The sequence below is a fragment of the Notamacropus eugenii genome, chromosome 7, assembly GCF_028372415.1.
Source record: "Notamacropus eugenii isolate mMacEug1 chromosome 7, mMacEug1.pri_v2, whole genome shotgun sequence".
NCBI classification, from domain to species: Eukaryota; Metazoa; Chordata; class Mammalia; order Diprotodontia; family Macropodidae; genus Notamacropus; species Notamacropus eugenii.
In genome coordinates, this window is record NC_092878.1 from 151,590,096 (window position 1) to 151,610,328 (window position 20,233).

Here is a 20,233-nt window from a genome sequence, read left to right on the forward strand (position 1 = left end):
CACCTCAAGTTCTGCTTCTGAGGAGGCTGAGGCTGCAGTTTGGCTAAAGTATGGATTGGCTGTCCTCACTAAGTCCAACACCAATATGCCAAGTCCCTGAGAGCAAGGAACCACCAGGCTACCTGTGGAAGGATAAACCAGCCCAGGCTGGAACCACTGGGAGAGCATGTCTGTAAGTGTTGGGATCAGCCTCATGAGTGGCTGTTGTACTCAACCTAAGTAAGACTGTCTCAAAGATACAAACAAAAAAGAATATCTCAATTTGTTAGCATTCCCTTTCACTCACACTCACACACACACTCACACACACACGTTCTATATTCCTTGTATTTACTTATACATGAGCATGCAGTGTCCCTTACAGTATAATGTCAGCTCCTTGAGGGCAGGGACTTTATTACTTTCCTATTTGCACCCCTAGCACCCAGCACAATGCCTAGCATGCTATAGGTACTTAATAAATGCTTGCTGGATTCTATTATTTGAATGGCATGGTTTCCCTTCACCATTCTAGTTGCCAGCTTCTGGATGAATTCTAGCCTATCAATGCCCTTTCTGATATGTACAAATCAGAAATGAAAACAATATTCTAGATATGGTCCAAGCAGACATACAGCAGAGTCCTCCTATATATTCCACTATGCTTTTTTCTAATGCAGCCTATGACTGATTACATTAGCTTTTCTTTTTTTGCTATTTGTTGATTTCTATCAAGCCCGCAGGACACTAAAACACCTATATCTTTATCTAGAGCATGCCTTCCCCATTTTGCACTTGAGAGTTTGAGATTTTTCACCAAACAGAGGATTTCACAATTATCTTTACTTTTCAGTTTATTAAATTGAGACCATATTTCTGACATATTACTTTCTTGCATCTCAATTCTGGCACGGAAAATTTTACTTATCCTTTCCTGCTTTGTAGAATTCACAAATAAGCATAATAACATGTATGCCTTCATCCAAGTTACTAAGAAAAAGACTACAAGACAGTCAGAAACAGAGTTCTATGGAATTTCACTAAAGACTGCTCTTCACACTTAAACTGACCCATCTATCACCACTTCTGGGGGGTGGGGAGGTTGACTGTTCAACCAGTTTAAATATTTACCTCTCTCCATCTTATCCACAATTAAAAACTAACAAATGCCTTCTTGAAAACCATGTGTATAATGTATCCATCTGCATCAATCTACGGAGATACATATGATATCTATTATGAGACATGAAATTTCTCTATTCGTACTCTAAAAGAAGTTAGTCTGTCCTCACTTCTTCTTGATGGACCCTTGTCGGCTCTTGGTGATCACCACTTCCCTTTCTAAGTGCTCGTAAATAATCTTTCCAGAATTTTGCCAAGACTCAAAATCAAGCCTCTAACTAAAAGAATCTTTTACTCCTTTCTGAAAATGAGGCCCACATTTGCCCATCACCAGTCCTGTGACACCTTTCCCCACATTTCAGGATTTTTCACAAATCACCAACAACAGCTAAGCAATCAAATCCATAAGTTCTTTCAGTACCCTGTGTAGTATACTTGGTCCAGGCCTGATGATTTCCACATATGGAAGGCAGCTACCCTTAGAATGTCCTCACTTATCTTGGGGTTCAATTCCCTGTTAACCATTTTTGCTCTACGCTTCCCAGTCTCTTAGGTAGAGAAAACAGAAGTAAAATAAGACTTTAGTGCTGCTACCTTCTTTTCTCCATCAGCCCCATCCACCCCACACAGTCCTAGCCCTTCTTCGGTCCTCCTCTTGTCCCCTACATACCCTTTCAAATTCTGTTTCTTGTCCTTAGCATTTATTACACGTCTTCGATCACTCCAGGATTCAGAGCTCCTGACTTGAACGATGACACTTTTACATTCATTCTCAGATAACTCTCTGTTCTTACTACCAATTCGTGGACGTATTTTTTAAAAATCAGAGTTAGTTTATGACTTTTCTGATTATTCAAAGCACTCTCTCTGAATACCTTTCACATCATTCTTCATTGACAGTATTCCTCGTTTGTCTCATTACAAGTTTCACCTTCAATAATGTACCATTCTCTTCTGTCATGTCTCAGGATCACAGGACCCTGCCAATCCTCCCAAAGCCTACGGAATACAACAATCTTGCTGTGCCTTCTTTTCTACCATGAACTTAAGGATGGCAGGGCCTCTTCCTCTCTAGGTTCCCTTCATTTCTATTTAAACAATCAATTCCCTCTTGCTCATTAGGATTGGACTCAGAATAGTGGTCTCCTTTGTTGCTCCCTCTACCTTTTGAAGGATGAAATTATTATTAAGGCAGACCAAGATTTTCTCATGTCCTCTACTCTCATCAGAGAGTGACCTCCAGCAGGGACCCAGGTAGGTGAACAACCCTGTCACCACTATCATCCTGCCTCCATGTCACCTTTGTGATCTTTCAGCCTCTCTGCAGGCAGTCTGTATCATGTTCCCATCCCAGACCCATCTCTTTCTTTCTCCTTCCATTGAACTCCATCCCAAGGTACTCTACCACACTTTTACGCTTCAGTACACAGATCTGCCCTTCAGACAGAATGCTGGTCTACCATCCCTCTGATCTCACCTTTTCCCTTCTTTAATGGGGTATTCTCCTACCTTACATCACAGTGCTCCCATCAAGGCTCTGTTTTATCTAAATTTCTAGCTCACTTTTCTAGCAGACTGAGATCATGAACATCATGAGAAGGGTTGCTATGCAGGAAGCAATGAGCTCTCTTGCTTTAGACCTTAGATAGCATTTTGTTTAACTCTCTTAGTGTAGATTTAAGCTTTAATAGCACTAGATTTAATAGCTGTTAATAGCTTTACTAGCTTTTAGTAAGCTTTTTTAGCTTATTTATTTTAGCTGGTGGCACAGTACACAGAGCATGGGGCCTGGAGTCAGGAAGACCTGAGTTCAAATCCAGCTTCAAACACAAGCTCTGTGATGATGGGAAAGTCAGTTAACCTCTGTTTGCCTCAGTTTCCTCAAATGTAAAACGGGTGTGAGAAATGGTTATTTTTCTCTTGTATTATTGTACTCAATTATTATATCAAGACCAAGGTTTTTCCCTTTTTCTACTCCTTCATCCAGAAATCAACCAGTGTGGGAAATCTTCCTAAAACACCCAACCAAAATGGCTAAGATCTAATCAAAGAGAGTAAAATCTAAGTTTGGGCTAATGGGTGCATTCCTCCTCACTGTGCTTATTCAAAACATTGATTCTGCCTTTAGTCAGAGAGGTGATATGGAAATTGGTAAGTCTCTTTGACCAAAATTTGAGTAATCCAAGTCAGGAAACCCAAAAACCTCACTGTAATACAGCCCCACTCTCTCAACTGTAATATTCATTTTCTCATTAATTATTAACCAATCAGAGTTGACTGCCACCCTCAGGAACACCTACTCTTCCAAGGATATATAAACTGTGAGCCCATTGCCATGAGGGGTCTTTGGTCTAAGAGTGGGACAGCCAAATGATCATACTTTTATTAAAATGCTGGCATTACTAACAAAATTATCCAGAAATTTTGTCTCTCAAACCTTTTTAAACATGACATGGGGATGATAACGATAGTACCAGTCTCTCAGGGTTGTTGTGAGGATCAAATGAGATCATATTTGTAACAGCACTCTGCACATTGCTCGGCACATGGCAAGCACTATTATAAATGCTTATTTCCTACTATTCCTTTGCCTTAAAACAATCAAGATTTATTCTGCATTCTAGTTATTGGGGCATGTTCTATGCCCTCCAAATAAACAAGCTCCAGTCCTAGTCTGACAGAATCTTTGTGTATCTCTCAGTGCCTAGCATTGAGCTTTGAACAGAGCAGACAATAAAGAAATACCAGCTGAATGGCTATAGAAATGCACAAATCTTGATGGCGACTCCTGCCTGCCTGGGTGCCTGTTGGTACTATAGCATTCTCCCTTCAGTTTCTAGAGGGAAACCTCCCAGATAATACAATTTAGACAAAGAAAAGAAAAGGCCAAACACACAAAGGAAAGCCCAGGATTTAACCCTAGACCTGTTTGCCCTTCTAATCCTTAAAAAGAATAAAGGGAAGATACTATCAACAGCACCGATGTCTCATTTTCTGATAGGGATTCTCATTTTCTTACTTACAAATACCCTGCAGTCATTAGTGGGAGAGCTGGATTTTACATCTAGTTAGAAATTAGTCAATTATTTATTTAAAATTAGACAATTAATAAATACTTTTCCAAAATAAACTTCTCAATTATTCATATATATTATAAACCTGATTATCTCTTGGAGTCCAGAAAACAGAAACCACAAAACAGCTAGAAGAAATCATACAAATCCCCTAGTCTAATAACTGGTTTCCATCTGTGGACTTGGAGACTCAGCAAAACGTTACACAACAGGATAGTGATGGATCCTAGTATTAGAATTTAGGGTCAACCCGAGAATGCCAAGTAACATTTACTAGAGATTCCTCGTCTAGGAAAGGTCACCAGTAGGTGTGTGCAAAATAGCTGGGAGTAAATGGTGAGCTAGAAAGTTTGGATATTATGAAAAAAATGGAATTGTAAATAAACCTTAATACAAAAATTTTTAAGAATTTCTTCCACTGGTGTTCAACACTGTAATGCATAAGAATTGCTAACACACACCAGTTTTTGCTGTTTTTAAAATAACACTATACATGGTCAAATACATCTACCTTCTGTCAAGATTTCCCAATTCTGTATTACAAAAGACTGGACATTTTGCTAACTGCTTAAGTCTAGAACCTGAATAACAAAGAGAAGCAGTTAAAGGATATTTCTAATTTTCTGAGAGCAATGCAAACTTTTCTAAGAATACACTCCCACTATCAGGAAATGAGATGTGGCAGTAAACTCAGAACTCCACTACATTAAGTAATAATCCCTTAGAGGCTTCTCTCTCTACAAGGGGACAAAGTGTCAATCTTGCTGAATTGCACGAAGTCAAAATGAACACCTCACAGGAAAACAACCTTGGCTTAAAATCATTAAGTAATTTGGATCAAAAAAGGAAAAGGTATTTAAAGAATATCTCTTCTCCCCTCAAAATATATCTGAATTGCAGCTTGCTTCAGAATCACTGAATACCAAGTAATTTTTAAGGCAGGGTATCATGAGAGTATGGGAAATACAAAATTTATGTCATTGAATAAGTCCAAGCTTTATATGTAATATATTCATATTGGATAGTCTACTAATATAAGCAATTGGGTAGTCTTTTAAAAATAAATATCTACTTTAAGATAAGAAATTTGATTCTGGAAATCATTAATAGGTTTAGAATTCCTTGTTAAATATATCTCTTTGCTTTTTCACTTCAAAGATTTTTTTACTACTAATAATTACAGTACTAACAAAAATATTTGAAAACTTTATCTGGACAGCTACCTAGATAGAAAAATAATCTAAGATAAAGCCTGAGAATTCAAAGGCTGACAATGAATATTAGATGAACGGAGCAAAGTTAATGTATTCTATTGTAACTAAACTATTTTATATCAACTTCTTTATAGACAATGAGTATTCTTAAAATAATTTAATAAAACATAATTGAGAAAGTAAAGATTCCCTAAAAGGAACTTCAATTCCTAAAGGTTACTGCAGAGATGCAAAACTGTGGTTTTCAATCCACAAAAAAGAATGACAAACACACCTAGAATTTGCTATATACTCATATAAGCTTCATCTTCTAAAAGAAACACACACTAATGATAAAGTTTTCTTAGAGTGCAAAAGAATCAATGAATGATAATCCAGTTCCATTTTATAATAACATCACCAATTTCACTCAGTAACCATTTTCAACAATGCCCCCCAAGAACTGACATAGCAACTGATTCTGTTCTAATCTAACACATTTCCCATATACTGGAAGCCTGTGACACTCAGATGATTCTGTTTCCAGTCTATAAATTTCAGATTTCATCAGTCACAGAGACAAAAGCAAATAATAAAATGTGCAATGCACTTAAATTTTTCCACAAAGTCAGGCATTTTAAATTTAAATTAGGCTAGAACTCTAATACAATTTTACCAACAACAACTCAGCAAATAAAATCTATAGTAGTATTTGCACTATCAATGTTAACAATTCATTTTGGAACAGTCTGATATACTAAGCCTACAAGGCAAAGCAGTGCCTAAAATGTATTGTGTAGTTTGTAGCTGGGAAAACCTCCACCCCCACCCCCACCAATTTAAATGCTTGTGTAAATCCTAAATGATTAAAGTGTTCCTAATAAGACAGAAATAACTGGAAACTTACCTTGCTCTTCTTCTTCTACATCATTAGACATTATATTGAAGAGTGTGTCCAAAGCATAACCTATTATTTCAGAATCTGAACTGCAAAAAAAAATTATTAAATGCTTAAGGCTAATATTTGTTTCGATCAAAGCTCTTACAACTAACTGAGAATTTCTACAGAGTAATATTTTCTAATCCAGATGGGTAACAGGATACTCTGGACTCAACGCTAGTCCTAATACCCCAGGGATAAAATAGGGTAATTTTGGAGCAAAACAGAGGAAAATAATACCCCCAAAATGTACCCATCAAGTAGCAAGCATTTATGAAGTGCTTATTATGAGTCAGATACAAATACAAAAGTTAAGCCAATCCTCACCTTCAAAGAGCTTACATCCTACTAAAGGGGATCCAACATGTCCACAGGTGAAGAAACACAAGATGACTACAAGACACACGTATGATTTGGGGGAAACTAGGGAAACCAAGAAAGGCCTGAGTATCTATAATATGTACACTAATTTCATATTTCACGTTTAAAGAATAAAGTATCTTTGGCATACAAATTTTCTCACACACCAGAAAGCTGGGAACACCAGCTTTCCTGGCAGAGCTGCTGTAGCACTGAACTTCTTAATTCCCAATTCTCCAGAGTAACAATTTGGCAAAATCTGTACTTTTCTGAATCTGGGTAAATTCAGATATATGAAAATCCAAACAGCTCATACACTTGGTAGTCAAGTTCTAAATTTGAGTCATGGGATTCTAAGACTTAAAAGGTATGTGTGACTGACTGTAGGCACGTGACTCTGAGGCTCAGCTTCCACGTCTATAAAAGTCATAATATTGCATAAACCTATCATCTCAGAAGGCTGCTGTGCAGGAAGTATTCATGTAGACCATAAATTATATACATGTGTATATATACGTACACACATATGAACACACACACATTATTGTATTGCCACACTTTCAATAGCTGGCCCTTATCTGCAGCTGCCTATGTGATTTACAGCTCTACTTTCCCCAAAGTCCAGGTTGCCAGGCTCCATTTCCAACTTAGATCTGCTTCTGCCTCAGTTCAGTACCCAAAATTGGCCAGATTAAGTTAGAGATTCAGATAAGGCAGCAGATCAGCTTTTAGTCTAAGTAAAAATGTAGTGTGTTCCTATAGGTATCTTGCTAATAAAAATAAATTCATGAAGTTTTACTATATAAATATTCTATCGATTTTATGAAGATAATTTTGATGAGATAAGCAAAATAGATTTTCAATATAGAGTTTACATATATTTAATTTGATGGGATTAATTCCATAATGTCTTTAGATTTCTTGAGATTTTCATTTGTCAACATCTGAAGTTGAGAAGTGAGGAGTAAACTATATTTCTTACTAAAAGTTCCTGAAACCAAACATCTCTAGGTTTTGATGTGTACATAACATAAGAGTATTACCTTATACTACTTAATACTACTTTTCATAAAGACTTTCTACATATACTGAAATGTTAAATTTTATTCTTCAATAATTATAGCAGATTTAATAAAAAAAAAAATATTCTATAAATGTTCATAAGAAAATGAGAAAATGTTATAAACAAACAGTGCAACCATCAGATTGAAATTTTTACAAGTTTTAGGTTCTAACCCTTACTAGGTTCCCACCTCAAACATATAGAAAAATAACCAAACCCTCTGTGTTTAGGTTACAGAGACTGAAAATAAATCCATTGGCCATATTTTCACCCTATTTCTCACTAATACAGTTTACATTTCTATCACAAGGAGCACCCAGTCCAATATATAAAAGGAACAACAGGATAATTATATTGCATTACTTTGTGGTCATTAAAATGCAGCTTCATGTAATGATTTATAAAAAATTTTAAACCTTTAATTTGTTAAAGTAGAAATTAAGTAGATTTTTTACATTAATAATTTTTGGAATTTTAATTACACACACACACACACACGTTTCAATTTCTACTGATTAATGGAAAAGTTATAAGATATAGAAACTTACCGGTCTGTCTGCAAAACATGGATCAGATGTTCCATAGCTTTTATACCTACTTCCAAACGATATTTCTGCCCATAAAATAAAGATATCATTAGAAAAAATGAACAATTAGTCTAAATGTTATATACTTTAAAACAAACTCACAAACCTTAGACAATGATCTGAGAGCACGTACAGCATCCCTTCTATCATCCAAAAGAGTCGATGAAGCCACTCGGTCACAAAGTTTTTGTATCTGTCATGAAGGAAACAGCATAGAATTAAACCAGTTAAAAGGTCAGATAAACAATTTTTGATTATTAAAAAACCAACTGTTTAATCTGCAAATGGAAAGGTTTAGGACTAGACTTTTGGAAATCTCATTGGTAACCTCTGTGGGGTCAGGAACTGAGTAAGTCCTCTTCTAGCAGGACAGCACTGAGCCTTCCTCCTCCTCCCTTCCCTGCCAAGCCCCCTTTCTCCAACTGTTTTTACTCAAGGTGAAAAAACTTCTAGTTCTAGGTCCAGCAAAACAATTCAGACCAGGGACAACATAGTTCTTACTCTATTTTAAAAAACAGTAGTACTTATTCTACAAAACACAGGATTAAAATAGAGAAGTCTATCAATGAAGCAGGCAAAGCTGAATCAAAAACAATGGAACCCAACAGCCCTGTGTCCAACACACCAGAAAACATAAAATGAAAAAAGAACTCCCTAGTGGATGAAAACCAGAAAGGAGACCGGCAAATACTAGGCCTAGAGACCAACACAGGAGCATCTTCAGTAAGGAAGCAAATATAAGGAAACAACGGAATTTAGGAAAGGGATATGGGAGAACTGATAAGGCATCAAAGATCAACTTGGTATGTCCCTCCCCCCGCTTTTTTATTGCCTAGGATTTTTCCTTCTCTTCCTCCTCCCACAAAGTACAAACATGAATTCTTTACCAACCTAATGCAATCTCGCAGTTCCCTTCCTTTTCTGGGGTAGATCTGCATCTTATGTTGTGAATCTTTGTCTTATTCCTGGTGAAGAGTCAAAAAGAAACTCCTCTAGTCCCTGAACAACTTCAGTGGCCCCTATTTCTTGCCAAGTTCCCACATGCCTGCTAGACTCGTAAGCTCTGTGCAGGAAGGGATCATGATCTTCAGTTTTTTTCTCCTCAATTTCCTTCCTTACCTCCTACAGCCTATTTTTTTCCCTGAAGACATCTGCTCACTATTGTCTTTCCCTTTACGTCAATGCCATGAAGGAGGAGACTGACCCACACTGCATATTCTACAGCCATTTTCAGACAAGGGATCCAGGATCCACAAGGATTATATTTATTCCTTCATTCAACAAAGATTTCCGAAGTCCCTCCTGTGTGCAGCAGGAGTCACCTTCTAATAGCAGAGACAAAGAGGCTGCTGCTGGACGGGCAAGGGAAAGTGAGTCATGTTGTAGACAGACTGTTAAAGGTGGGACTACTAACTAGCATGTGACTGCGAAAGCTAGCAAGCCAATGGGGAAATCAAGAAACTGGGTTGATGTAGCGGTAGTGTTCAGACAATATGACTGGCAGAATGGAAGGTGGGTGTCTTAGGTCATCCCTCACATGTACTCCAGCAAAACCCTTAAGTTCACATCAGGAAAAATGATGAGGAAAATCGATGAGAAATTACTGTGACTTCCACCCCAGACCTACAAAAGAGGTCAGTCCAAATCCTGAGAGCAATAGGAAAGGGATAAGTCTCCCTCAAGAAGGTTCCAGTGTGTGTTCCTTAAGGGGAACAGGAGTCAGTGACCATCAAGCTAAGACTGGGAGAACAAGGTTCAGGGGCTGAGGTCCTGACATGCCAGGGAGGACCCTAAAGTGCCAAGATTTTGAACCTCAAAAACCCAGGGGCATTCTCACCCCAGGAAATGCAGTTCAGTGCAAGAACACAGGCAAAGCAAGACCAAAAGTGAGTCCAACCACCCCTTCAAAAGCACAATACAGGACAGAGCTTGGCCCTGGCACAAAGTCAAGTAAATCAAAGCAAACACTAACCAGGGGGAAAAAGGGGATTTTCCAAAAGGATAACATGAATACCTACAAAAATGAAGCAAGTGATAAAAATAAAAGCTCTGGAGGAAAGAATTACAAGTCACTTAGCAGACAAAGTAGTGAACCTAACCCAAGAAAATGAGCTCCCTGAAGACTAGAAGACCACAGAGAAACCAAGGATTCCATGAAAGAGCAGGAAACATGAAAGAAAATCTAAAGATTGGAGATGTAGCAAAAATTAAGGTATCTGATATCAAAAATAATTGATCTGGAAAACAGGTCAAAAGGAAAGATCCTTAAAAAAATCATAGGACTTCCTAAAAAACATAATTAGAAAACATGCACGCACACACACACACACACACACACAAAACCAGATACTATCCTTCAAGAAATAAATTAAAGCTCCTCAAATCTAAAATAAAAGGACAAAAATAGAAAGAATCCACCCGTTCCCTTCTCAAAAGAACTCCAAAAGGAAGTATCTCAGGAGCCAAGAACCTGTTGGGATCCTATGAGAGCTGTGGCTGCCACTATAGATCTGAGTTCTGGGGATATAATACTCCAAATGGTGAAAACCACAGGCTTACAATCATGAGGAACTCGTCCTGCAAAACTGACTATACTCTGCAAGAGGACCTTAAGCGAACTATTGGACTTTCAGGCATTTCCCATGAAAAACCAGAGCAGAACAGGATGCCTGAAACACAAATAATTTATGCTTTACATATACTGGATCCTTGAGTTTCATTAGGACAATGCTCCCCAGAGCTTTGGCACAGGGCCTACTGCATAGCAGGCAATTACATAATGATTGGCAAACTGAATAGATCATAGCCACACATGGCACCCACAATTTCTTTATACAACTATTACTAGCATTTACATAGCACTTAAAGGTTTTCCAAAAGCTTGATAATAAAGCAGGTGTTATTATCATCCCTAATAAGACTGAGGAAAATCAAACTCTGACTTCCTGACTTACAGGCCAACATTCTATCTATCCATTCTATATGCACTAGCTGTGATGAGGATAGCTATTTTAAAGCCAAAAATTAAAAAAAAAAAAACAAAAAAACTTCAGTTTGCTTCTCAGACCTAATGTTAATGCAATCATATAAATTCAATTAAGGCATCAAGAGCTATGCAAAACTGCTCAGTCCAAATCTAGATTAGTGACAAAACCAAGGCTAAAGACTGTACTACTACTTTTCCCTTTTATTTTTCCTGGTCTAGACCTGTGGTTTCATAAGCCTCAATATAATGAGGAACTCTTTCTTTTACATATTGTTAATATTCTGTGGCAACAATTTCAATAAACTGACCTTCATCTGAAATTTCATGACAAGATCATAGACTAAGAGCTGGAAAGCACTTCAGAGGTGATCAAATTCCACACTCTCGTTTTATAGGGAATGAAATAGAACCAGGTTTGAACAACTAGTATGATCTGAACCTGTGCATTAGTTTGGTTTCCAATATCCAATATAGATAAAAACCAAAAAAAGATACAATACAAAATTCTGGAGATACCACAAGATAAGGACCTCTCAAGTCAAGCAATCAAACACTTCTTAAGTACTCTTACTGTATGAAAGTCACTGTGACAGACAGAAACAGACCTTGTCCTCTAGAACCTTATATTCCAACAAGGGAGACTACACAAGCACCTAAGTATGCTCAAAATAAATACATGCTAAATATATACAAAGTAAATAACAGGTAACTGGCAGGTGGAGCCAGTAAAAGGGTGGGGGAGGAGGTAATCCTGGCATTTGAACTAAGTCTTGAAGAAAATCAGGGATTTTAAGAAGAAAGGACAGCAGAAATGCATTCATTCCATGCTTGGAATGCCTACACAAAGGCAGAGATGGGGAATGGAATGTCTGTGTGAAGTACAGCAACAAGTGTGTTTCCAGTAACATGAAGATGTGGCAGAGCCAGGCTTCCCTACAAGGCGCAGCCGAAACACAAAAAGGCTACTAGATACAGCGACAAAAAAAAGAACCGAAGAGAAACAAACACTCTTACATTCAGTCCAAGACCACATGAAGAGCCCACCAGGAGCCCAGGAAAGGGCATCTCAGACTCCAACCCTGGGCAAGTCAAATTCTCTCAGGACTCATGTCAATTCTCTAATTAAAACTGAAAACTGCAGAGAAGAAACCACCTGGCTGTGGTGTACAGAGGGAGATGACTTAACTAGGATGTCGTGGAGCAATGACATCACAGGGCTACTCCCTATACCATTTCTTTCTTAATGTGCAAATACTATCTACCTACAAAGCACTGCTAGCCTTATCTGTCCCTAAGATGAGGGATAAAAAGGATAGTCACTATAACCACTATTATTTTATGCACATCTAGAAATGCTAACTAAAGCAATATAAGGAAGAGATAAAAGAAATCCCATTCAAAATAACTACAGAAAGTATAAAATACCTAGGAATCTACCTTATAAATACCAACAACGAAATTAAATGAAATCACCTATAAAAGCAGCTGGAAAAATAAAAGACTAAGATAAGTTTTATCAATTATTCTGGCTTGGGCTCTGCCAGTATAATAAAAGTGACAGTTACCTAAATTAATGTATAGATAAAATTCCATATTAATCAAACTCCAGAAAGGTTACTTTATAATACTAAAGATATTGTAAAATATATGTAGAGGAATAAAAGGTCAAGAATCTCAAGGGGAAAAATGGGAAAAGGACTCAGTAGCAAGAGATATCAAATTATACTATAAAACAGAAATGATCAAAATTATTTTGTAATGGTTAAAAAGAAGCAAAGTTCATCTGCAGAACACAAGACCTAGAAGGAAGGAGATTAGTAAAGCAGTGTTCCATAAAACCAAAGCCTTTAAATATGTTCAATAAAAAATTGCTGAGAAAAATGGCAAGTATACGGCAAAAGTAGATTTATAATTTTAGACCAATAAGTCACACCACAGACCACAATAAAAAAGATAATCAAGGGAGCAGGGAAAGAAATACCTTTCACAAATATCTAGATTTCTTAACCAAATAAAGAGAGGATCACAGGAAAAAAAAATGTACAACTCCAATCATATAAAACTAAAAATACTTTGCAAATACTAATACAAACAGATATAATGCAGTAAAATAAAATTAGAAGGTTCACAGTGAACTGGGTCTGAAAAATCTTTGCAGCAAAATTTCTCTGATTAAGGTCAACTATTCAAAATAGATAGGAAATTAGTACAAATATATAAGAACAACAGCCATTTCATGAGACTAAAAAGTCAAAAGAAAACAGGCAATTCTCAAAAAGAAAGGCAAGCTATCAATAATCAATGACTAAGAGAAATGGAGTAAAACACCTCTAAAATTCCATTGCACACCTATCAAAATGGCAAAGATGATATAAAAAGGAAAGTGCCAATTATTGAAGGGGTTGTGAGAGGAGAAACACACTAATACACTGTTGGGGGAGCTGTTAAATGACCCAACTATTCTGAAAAGAAATTTGAAACTATACCCAGAACATCACTAAACTGGGATCCTTTAGTTAGTAATTCCTCTAGTAGGCTAAATTCACCAAAAGAGATCAAAGCAAGAAGAAAAGGACAGTGGGCACAGTCTGATTTGTATCAGAGATTCTAGGAAAACATATTTTTGCTTCAGAGGAAATACAGATAAGATTCCATGTATTAAAATGCTTCAAAGGAAGTAAGCTCAAGATGGATGGGAAATGGTCAAGAGTAAAATTCTGATGACAAAAGGTAAACAACTTCAAAGTGGAGGAAGAATAGGTTTTGTTTCAAGAGAGCCATTAATGTGGATACACAAGGAACTCAAAAAGCAACTTAAGTGTTAAAAAGATATGTACAGAAGGTGAGAATAACAAAAGATAATAAGAGTGTGACAGTCCTGTAATAGTGTTCTGAATCTAAAGCTCAGAATGAATGAGAGAAATAAAGACAATAAAAAGCAGGGGGGTAGCTATCTTCGGATCAGACAGATCTTTGCTTATGGTGAAGGCAGAGCTACTAAATTAGTTTGTTACTGTTTTGTTTTGGGTTTTTTTTTCTGAAAAAAGGACCTTTACACTAGAAATGATCAACAAAAATGACTAACAGGTGTAGATGCACAAGACAAGTAAGGAGGTAGTAAAAGAGACACAAAGGTTTTATTTTTCTTTCAAAGGAGGGGAGAGAGAAGGCCCCATAAGGTGCAACAATGAGATCACTAAACAAACTTGCACAAGAGGGTCTGAAGCATTTCAAAACATCTATTAGAGAACAGCATGACGGTCAGTAACAAATACCAACAGAACACGTTTGGAGATGTGATGCATATGCTTCAAGAGAAAAGCATGCAACAAAAAAGAAAAACAAACTATTCATAATACAGGCTCGTAGTTTCATGTACCGTTCATTCTCTTTTCTGCTTTATAGATAGAAATGTTCATCTTATTTGTTGTTGGTTAAGTCCAGAATTTTTTTAAAAGAAAAAAAAATCACCCTACAGGACCATAAGTTTAACTGCAATTCCTAGCTCAATTCTAGAACACATCATTAAAAAGAAATGGTTGATTAACATATAGAAAGAGAAGCAGAGATTTTAAAGAGCCAGGCCTGGCTTCACCAAGAACAGGTTATGCCACATGCTTTGGCCCATCAACACCACTACTAGGTCTGTATCCCAAAGACAGCAAAGAAAAAGAACCGATATTTACAAAAACGTCTATAGCAGCTCTTTTAGCGTGGCAAAGAATTAGAGATTTAGAGGATGCCCATCAATTAAGAAATGACTGAAGAAGTTGTGGTAGATGATGGTGATAGACTTACTACTCTGCTATAAGAAATGATGCAGGGGATGGTTTCAGAGAAAAATTAGCAAGAACTAATGCAGAGCAAATTGAGAAGAATCAAGAGATCATTGTGCACCATAACAGCAATATTGCACGACCAACTGTCAAAGACTTAACGCCTCTCAGCAATATAATGGTCTAAGACAATCCCAAAGTACTCAAGGTGAAAAATGTTATCCACCTCCAGAGAAAGAACTGATGACTTCTGAATGTAGATTGAAGCATACTTTTTTTAACTTTATCTTTCTTGGGATTTTTTGTCTGTGTTTGACTTCCTAACATGACTAATATAGAAATTATTGCATTACTACATTATAACCTATATAAAATTGCTTGTCTTCTCAATGAGGGGGAAAGGGAGGGAGAACATTTGGAACTCATTTTTTTAAATGTTAAAAATTGTTTTTTACATGTAATTGGGGAAAAAACACATTTTTAAAAATAGCAGTAAAACCAGACCTGCAAATAAAAATGATAATCAGGGGTAAAAAAAAACAAGTTATGCCAGGTGGACCTCATGTCTAGTTTTTCAGAGGATTACTAAAGTAGCAGGGGATAGAAATGCTGTGAACAGAGCTTATGTAAGTTTAAGCAAAGACCTTAATAAAGTATTTCATACTTTTTTTGTTTAGAAAATATGGACAGATATGGCTTAGGGTTAGAAAATAATACAAAAAAGATTCAGAACTGGATGGAAGGCCAGAGTCAAAGAGCAACCTAGCAGGTCCCCTGTGGAGGACCCCAGAGATCTACTTAGCCCTGTCTGACATTTCATCAGTGATGTGGATAAAAGTTTAGATGACAAACAGGTGGGAGGAACTGCCCAGACCCCCGAATACAGGCAGGATCCAAAAGGGTCTGGACAGGTTAGAGCTAAGTGCCCTCCAGCAACAACTCGGAGTATTTTTAATACTAAAGAATTTTAACATCCAAGAATGGACAGACCTGGGGCTGGTCCTCAGACTGTAGCCTGCCAGCCCCTGCTAGAGCACTAAGCCCATTCCAATTACAGGAAATTCAACAGAGATAAATGTAAAATCTTGTACTCAGGTACCAAAAAACCAACTTCACAACCACACATCAGAGAGTCCTGGATACAGAGTAGTTGCCCAGAAAAAGATCTGAGGGTTTGCATGAACTACAAGCTCAACATGAGTCTACAACACGACCTTGGGCTGCATTAAGAGGTGAAGCTTCCCAGCACAGGAAAGTGACAGCCTCACTATACTGTGCTCGTCAGATTCATCTGAAGTACTGTGGTCAGTTCTGGGTGCCAGCATGAGGACACTGCCAAACTGGAGAGTGACCAGGGAAGGACTGTGAGTCTGTATCGTACTAGGATGGGCAAAGGAAAAGGACATACTTATCCTGGAGAAGACTCAGTGCAGAGGATAGCTGTCTTCAATATCTGAAGGGCTATCATGTGGAAGAGGGATTAGATTTGTTGTGTTTGGCCCCGAAAGGAAAAAACAGGACCATTAGGTGTAAGTTACAAAAAGACAAAATTAGGCTTGATGTCAGGAAATAATGTTAATGATCCAGAAGTGGAACATGGTGGGCTCTGCCTCCTTGGAGGTTCTGAGGCAGAGGTCATGACCACTTGTATCTTCTAGGGGAAAAGAAGGGAATAAGAATTTTATAGGGGAAAAGAAGGCACCAAACTAAGTGCTTACAAATGTCATCTCATTTGAGCCTCACAATAACCCTGGGAGGTAGGTGTTATTACAATCCAATTTTACAGCCGAAAAAACTGAGGCAGACAGATCAAATGACCTGCCCAGGCTGACACAGCTTGAAGTACCTGGGTGGGGATTAATGGGAATTCCTTGGTGTAGGGGGTTGGCCCAGATCAGGTGACCATCCTTCCAACTCTTAAACTCTGCAATCCATAGGTACAAAGATATTAATAGTAGCACTTTTTTTCTTCAATTCTGACACCCCTGACATATTAGCAGCAGCACTTCTGTTACAGTAAAGAAATGGAAATAAAGTGGACTCTCACCAACTGCAGAAGAGATGAACAAATGACATGAATATGAGGGAATCTTATTTTACTCTAAGAAATCACAAAAAAAGGACAGATTCAGGGAAATCGGCCAGACGTGTGAATTGGTGCAGAGTGAAGGGAGCAGCACCAGAAAAATTTATACAATGACATGACAAAGAACAACCTTGACAGACTGAAGAACTCTGTCTGATTACAACTCCCTAAGTATAAGAGGAAAGCAAGGCTCCCACCTCCTAGCAGAGACAGAATGGGCTGAAGATGCGAAATGATTCTCCTTGATTATACTTATTAAAGGGGAAGGTGTGGGGGAAGGAGGGAGAAGATTGGGGGGTGTCCACAAAATTATGAAAGATGACAGGATAGTAAAGTAAAAAAAAAAAAAGCAGCAATGAAACACCCTAAAACACACAGGAGAGGAGAAGGAAGTTACAGAACAGATAAATATAATTATTTACCTTTAAAAAGTCCTAAGTACATTCCAAAATTATGAAGATCAAGTGGGACTCCAAAGAAGAAATGGGAGAACCCTCCAAAACCACTCCTTTGTGGTGGAGTGTAAGAGAGGAAAGGAGTGGTATACAGAGATATTACACACTGCATATGTTTTTGGACTTTTTCAAACTACTGATAAGTTGTGCAGATTTTTTCCTTTCTGTTTTTTTAAAAAAATACTCTTATATGGGATAGCTCTCTGGGGAGAGGGGTAAGGATAATGGGCAAAACCATGATTAGATAAAAAACAAAAACCATCCATAAAAACTTCTTTTAAATGCTCATTAACTGAGAAAAGCACAATTTTACAAAAAAGGAAAAAGAGAAAAAAGTGATACGGAATCAAAATCCAGTTTCATGTAAAATCCACATTCAGTGTATACTAAACTATTCCTATGTGTTTTTCTGCCGTCTCCACCATGAAACTGTAAGCAACTGAAGAGGAAGGGACTCTCTTTTACCTTGATTTCCCCAGTGATTACTTAGCACCATGACATTAATAAATGCTCGCTGACTAATTTCTGGATGCTCCATCAAGTTCATTAAAAAACAAAACAAGAAAGCAAGCAGACCAGTAAAGTTTGCCAGTGCTCTCTTGGAAACAAAGGCAAGAAGAGGAGATTTGGCCAAGCTGTGAAGGGCTTGAAATTAAACAGAGAGGATCTAGAGCAGGATTTCTTAAGCAGGAGGACACACCAGGCTCCCTTCTCCAATCCTTGAATTCCTCATCGTTTTACAATAGTTGCCTTTTATAGGGTGGCTTAAAGTGTGCAAAGTGCTTTACAAATATCATACTGCTATCCTCACAACAACCTGAAAGACAGTTGATATTATTATCTCTACTCTTCAGATGAGGAAACTGAAACAGAGGTTATGTGACTTGCCCAAATGGGTCACACAAATAATTATGGCTCTGAGGATGGATAAACTCCACGTATATGTACATACGTACATCTACAACATATACCCGTACTAGGCACATATATGTAACATTACAGGCATTACACATACATACTGTATGTAAACCTATGTTTCCTATACAAGACTACTGCACGTACGCACGTTACATACGAGCTGTCCGGACTACAGCACGTGTTAGACCCGCACACATGTAACCGTGCACACAGGTGTGTCCCACGCCATGCTAACTGCGGGTACGCGGCACAGACACTACAGAATACCTATCAGCGTGTCTAGAACCTGTAGACATACCCGCTTGCACGTTCTGCGCGGTGCAAACCGCATGTAAGCTGTCTGGAGCTGTAACACGTAACATCTCACACAAATACACACGACCACGCGCTCGGCTCAATCACACCCAAGTTGTGCAGACGAGATTTCTTCGGCACGCGCTCCACACCCGCGTCGGAAGCGCTTCGGAGCGGGTAACACTACTGGCCTTACACGCACCCCAGCCAAGGACAAGGGCTCCCGGCTGCCCCAGCCCCGGGGGCCCGGGAGGCCCGCGGCGGCACACCGGGGCCGGCTCTCACGGCTCCCCCGCCCCCCAGGCGCCCGGCGCCGGGCAGCGCCCCGGGGGACAGCTGGGCTCTGCCCCCGCCCCGCCCCCACCCTCCTCCCCGGGCCCGCGGGGCGGTCGGCACAGCGGGGGGGAAGGGGCCGCGTCCCCTCCCCCTCCCCGCCTCCCCTCCCCCCTCCCGGCTGCTCCCCTCTCTCTCACCGTCTCGGCCCCCGAGGGCTGGGGTCCGGTGCTCTGACCCCCCATCACCCCGCGAAAGAAATTCATCTTGCCGCTCGCTCCGGGAGGACCGGATTCGTCCCAGCTTCTCCCCAGAACCCCTACCCTCGACCTGCCCCCCAAACTCCCAGGCCTAGTTCGGACCCGGCCCCCGGCCCGTCAGTCCGCCCGCCGCACAGCCGCACAGCCGCACAGCCCGGAAACCAGCGCCGCGCGGGCCGGCCTGCGCATGCGCGGGGACGTGGCCTGACGTGGCGGCCTGGAGGAGGGGGGAGGGGACCGGCAACGTCTCTAGAGCTCGCCACGGGCTCTCGGAGCCCCGCCCCTCTCCGAGGAGGCCCCGCCCCCTGGCCCCGCCCCTTCTTCTAGGTACCTTTCAAGCTGTCAGCCTGCGTACGCCTCATTCACTCTAAGCAGTTTGGAGTTTGGAGTTTGTCCTCCTCCCTCGGAAGTGAGCTCCTCGAGGGCACGGACTGATTTTCCAAGTCAAGGCAAAAGCATTTATTAAGCGCCTACGATGCCAAGGCTGAGGTTACGGAGAAGCTCTGGGAGATCCCAGTCTGCGGAGGATGGAGATGGACCGGCCCAGCGCCTGGCCCCTGGGAGGCGAGGACTGACGGAGCCCTGCCAGGCTGGGCAAGCTGGCCCTCCTGCGCTCGTTCTGGCGTGTCCTCTCCTACCTTACCATCCCCTCCACTCCCTGCAGCACCGTCCTTTATAAAAGAGTGAAAAACAAAGAGGAATTAAAGCAATTCAGCTAAATAACAGAACTGGACGGAGTGGGCAGTATCCCACTAAGAAGGGAGGTTTGGTTTTAATTCCAAAAAGGAGCATTTCCATGCACAAAGTAGAACATAATAGGAAAAAGACCTGTACACCAAGCCCCTATCCCGCATGGCTCGCTTTTTA

General features: G+C 39.5%; 1 protein-coding gene across 2 annotated transcripts in view; it reads right to left on the reverse strand.

The window, feature by feature from the left end:
- Window positions 1-19,586, reverse strand: part of USO1 (USO1 vesicle transport factor) — an 82,036-nt gene extending 62,450 nt beyond the window's left edge. For both annotated transcript variants that reach the window (XM_072624130.1, XM_072624129.1), the window contains exons 1-4: window positions 19,307-19,586; window positions 8,425-8,511; window positions 8,280-8,344; window positions 6,276-6,355 (exon numbers count right to left, since the gene is read on the reverse strand). In XM_072624130.1, coding sequence (XP_072480231.1) covers window positions 6,276-6,355; window positions 8,280-8,344; window positions 8,425-8,511; window positions 19,307-19,372 — 298 coding nt within the window. In that variant the 5' untranslated portion in view covers window positions 19,373-19,586. The remainder of the gene's footprint in view (window positions 1-6,275; window positions 6,356-8,279; window positions 8,345-8,424; window positions 8,512-19,306) is intronic.
- Between the last annotated feature and the right edge of the window lie 647 nt (window positions 19,587-20,233).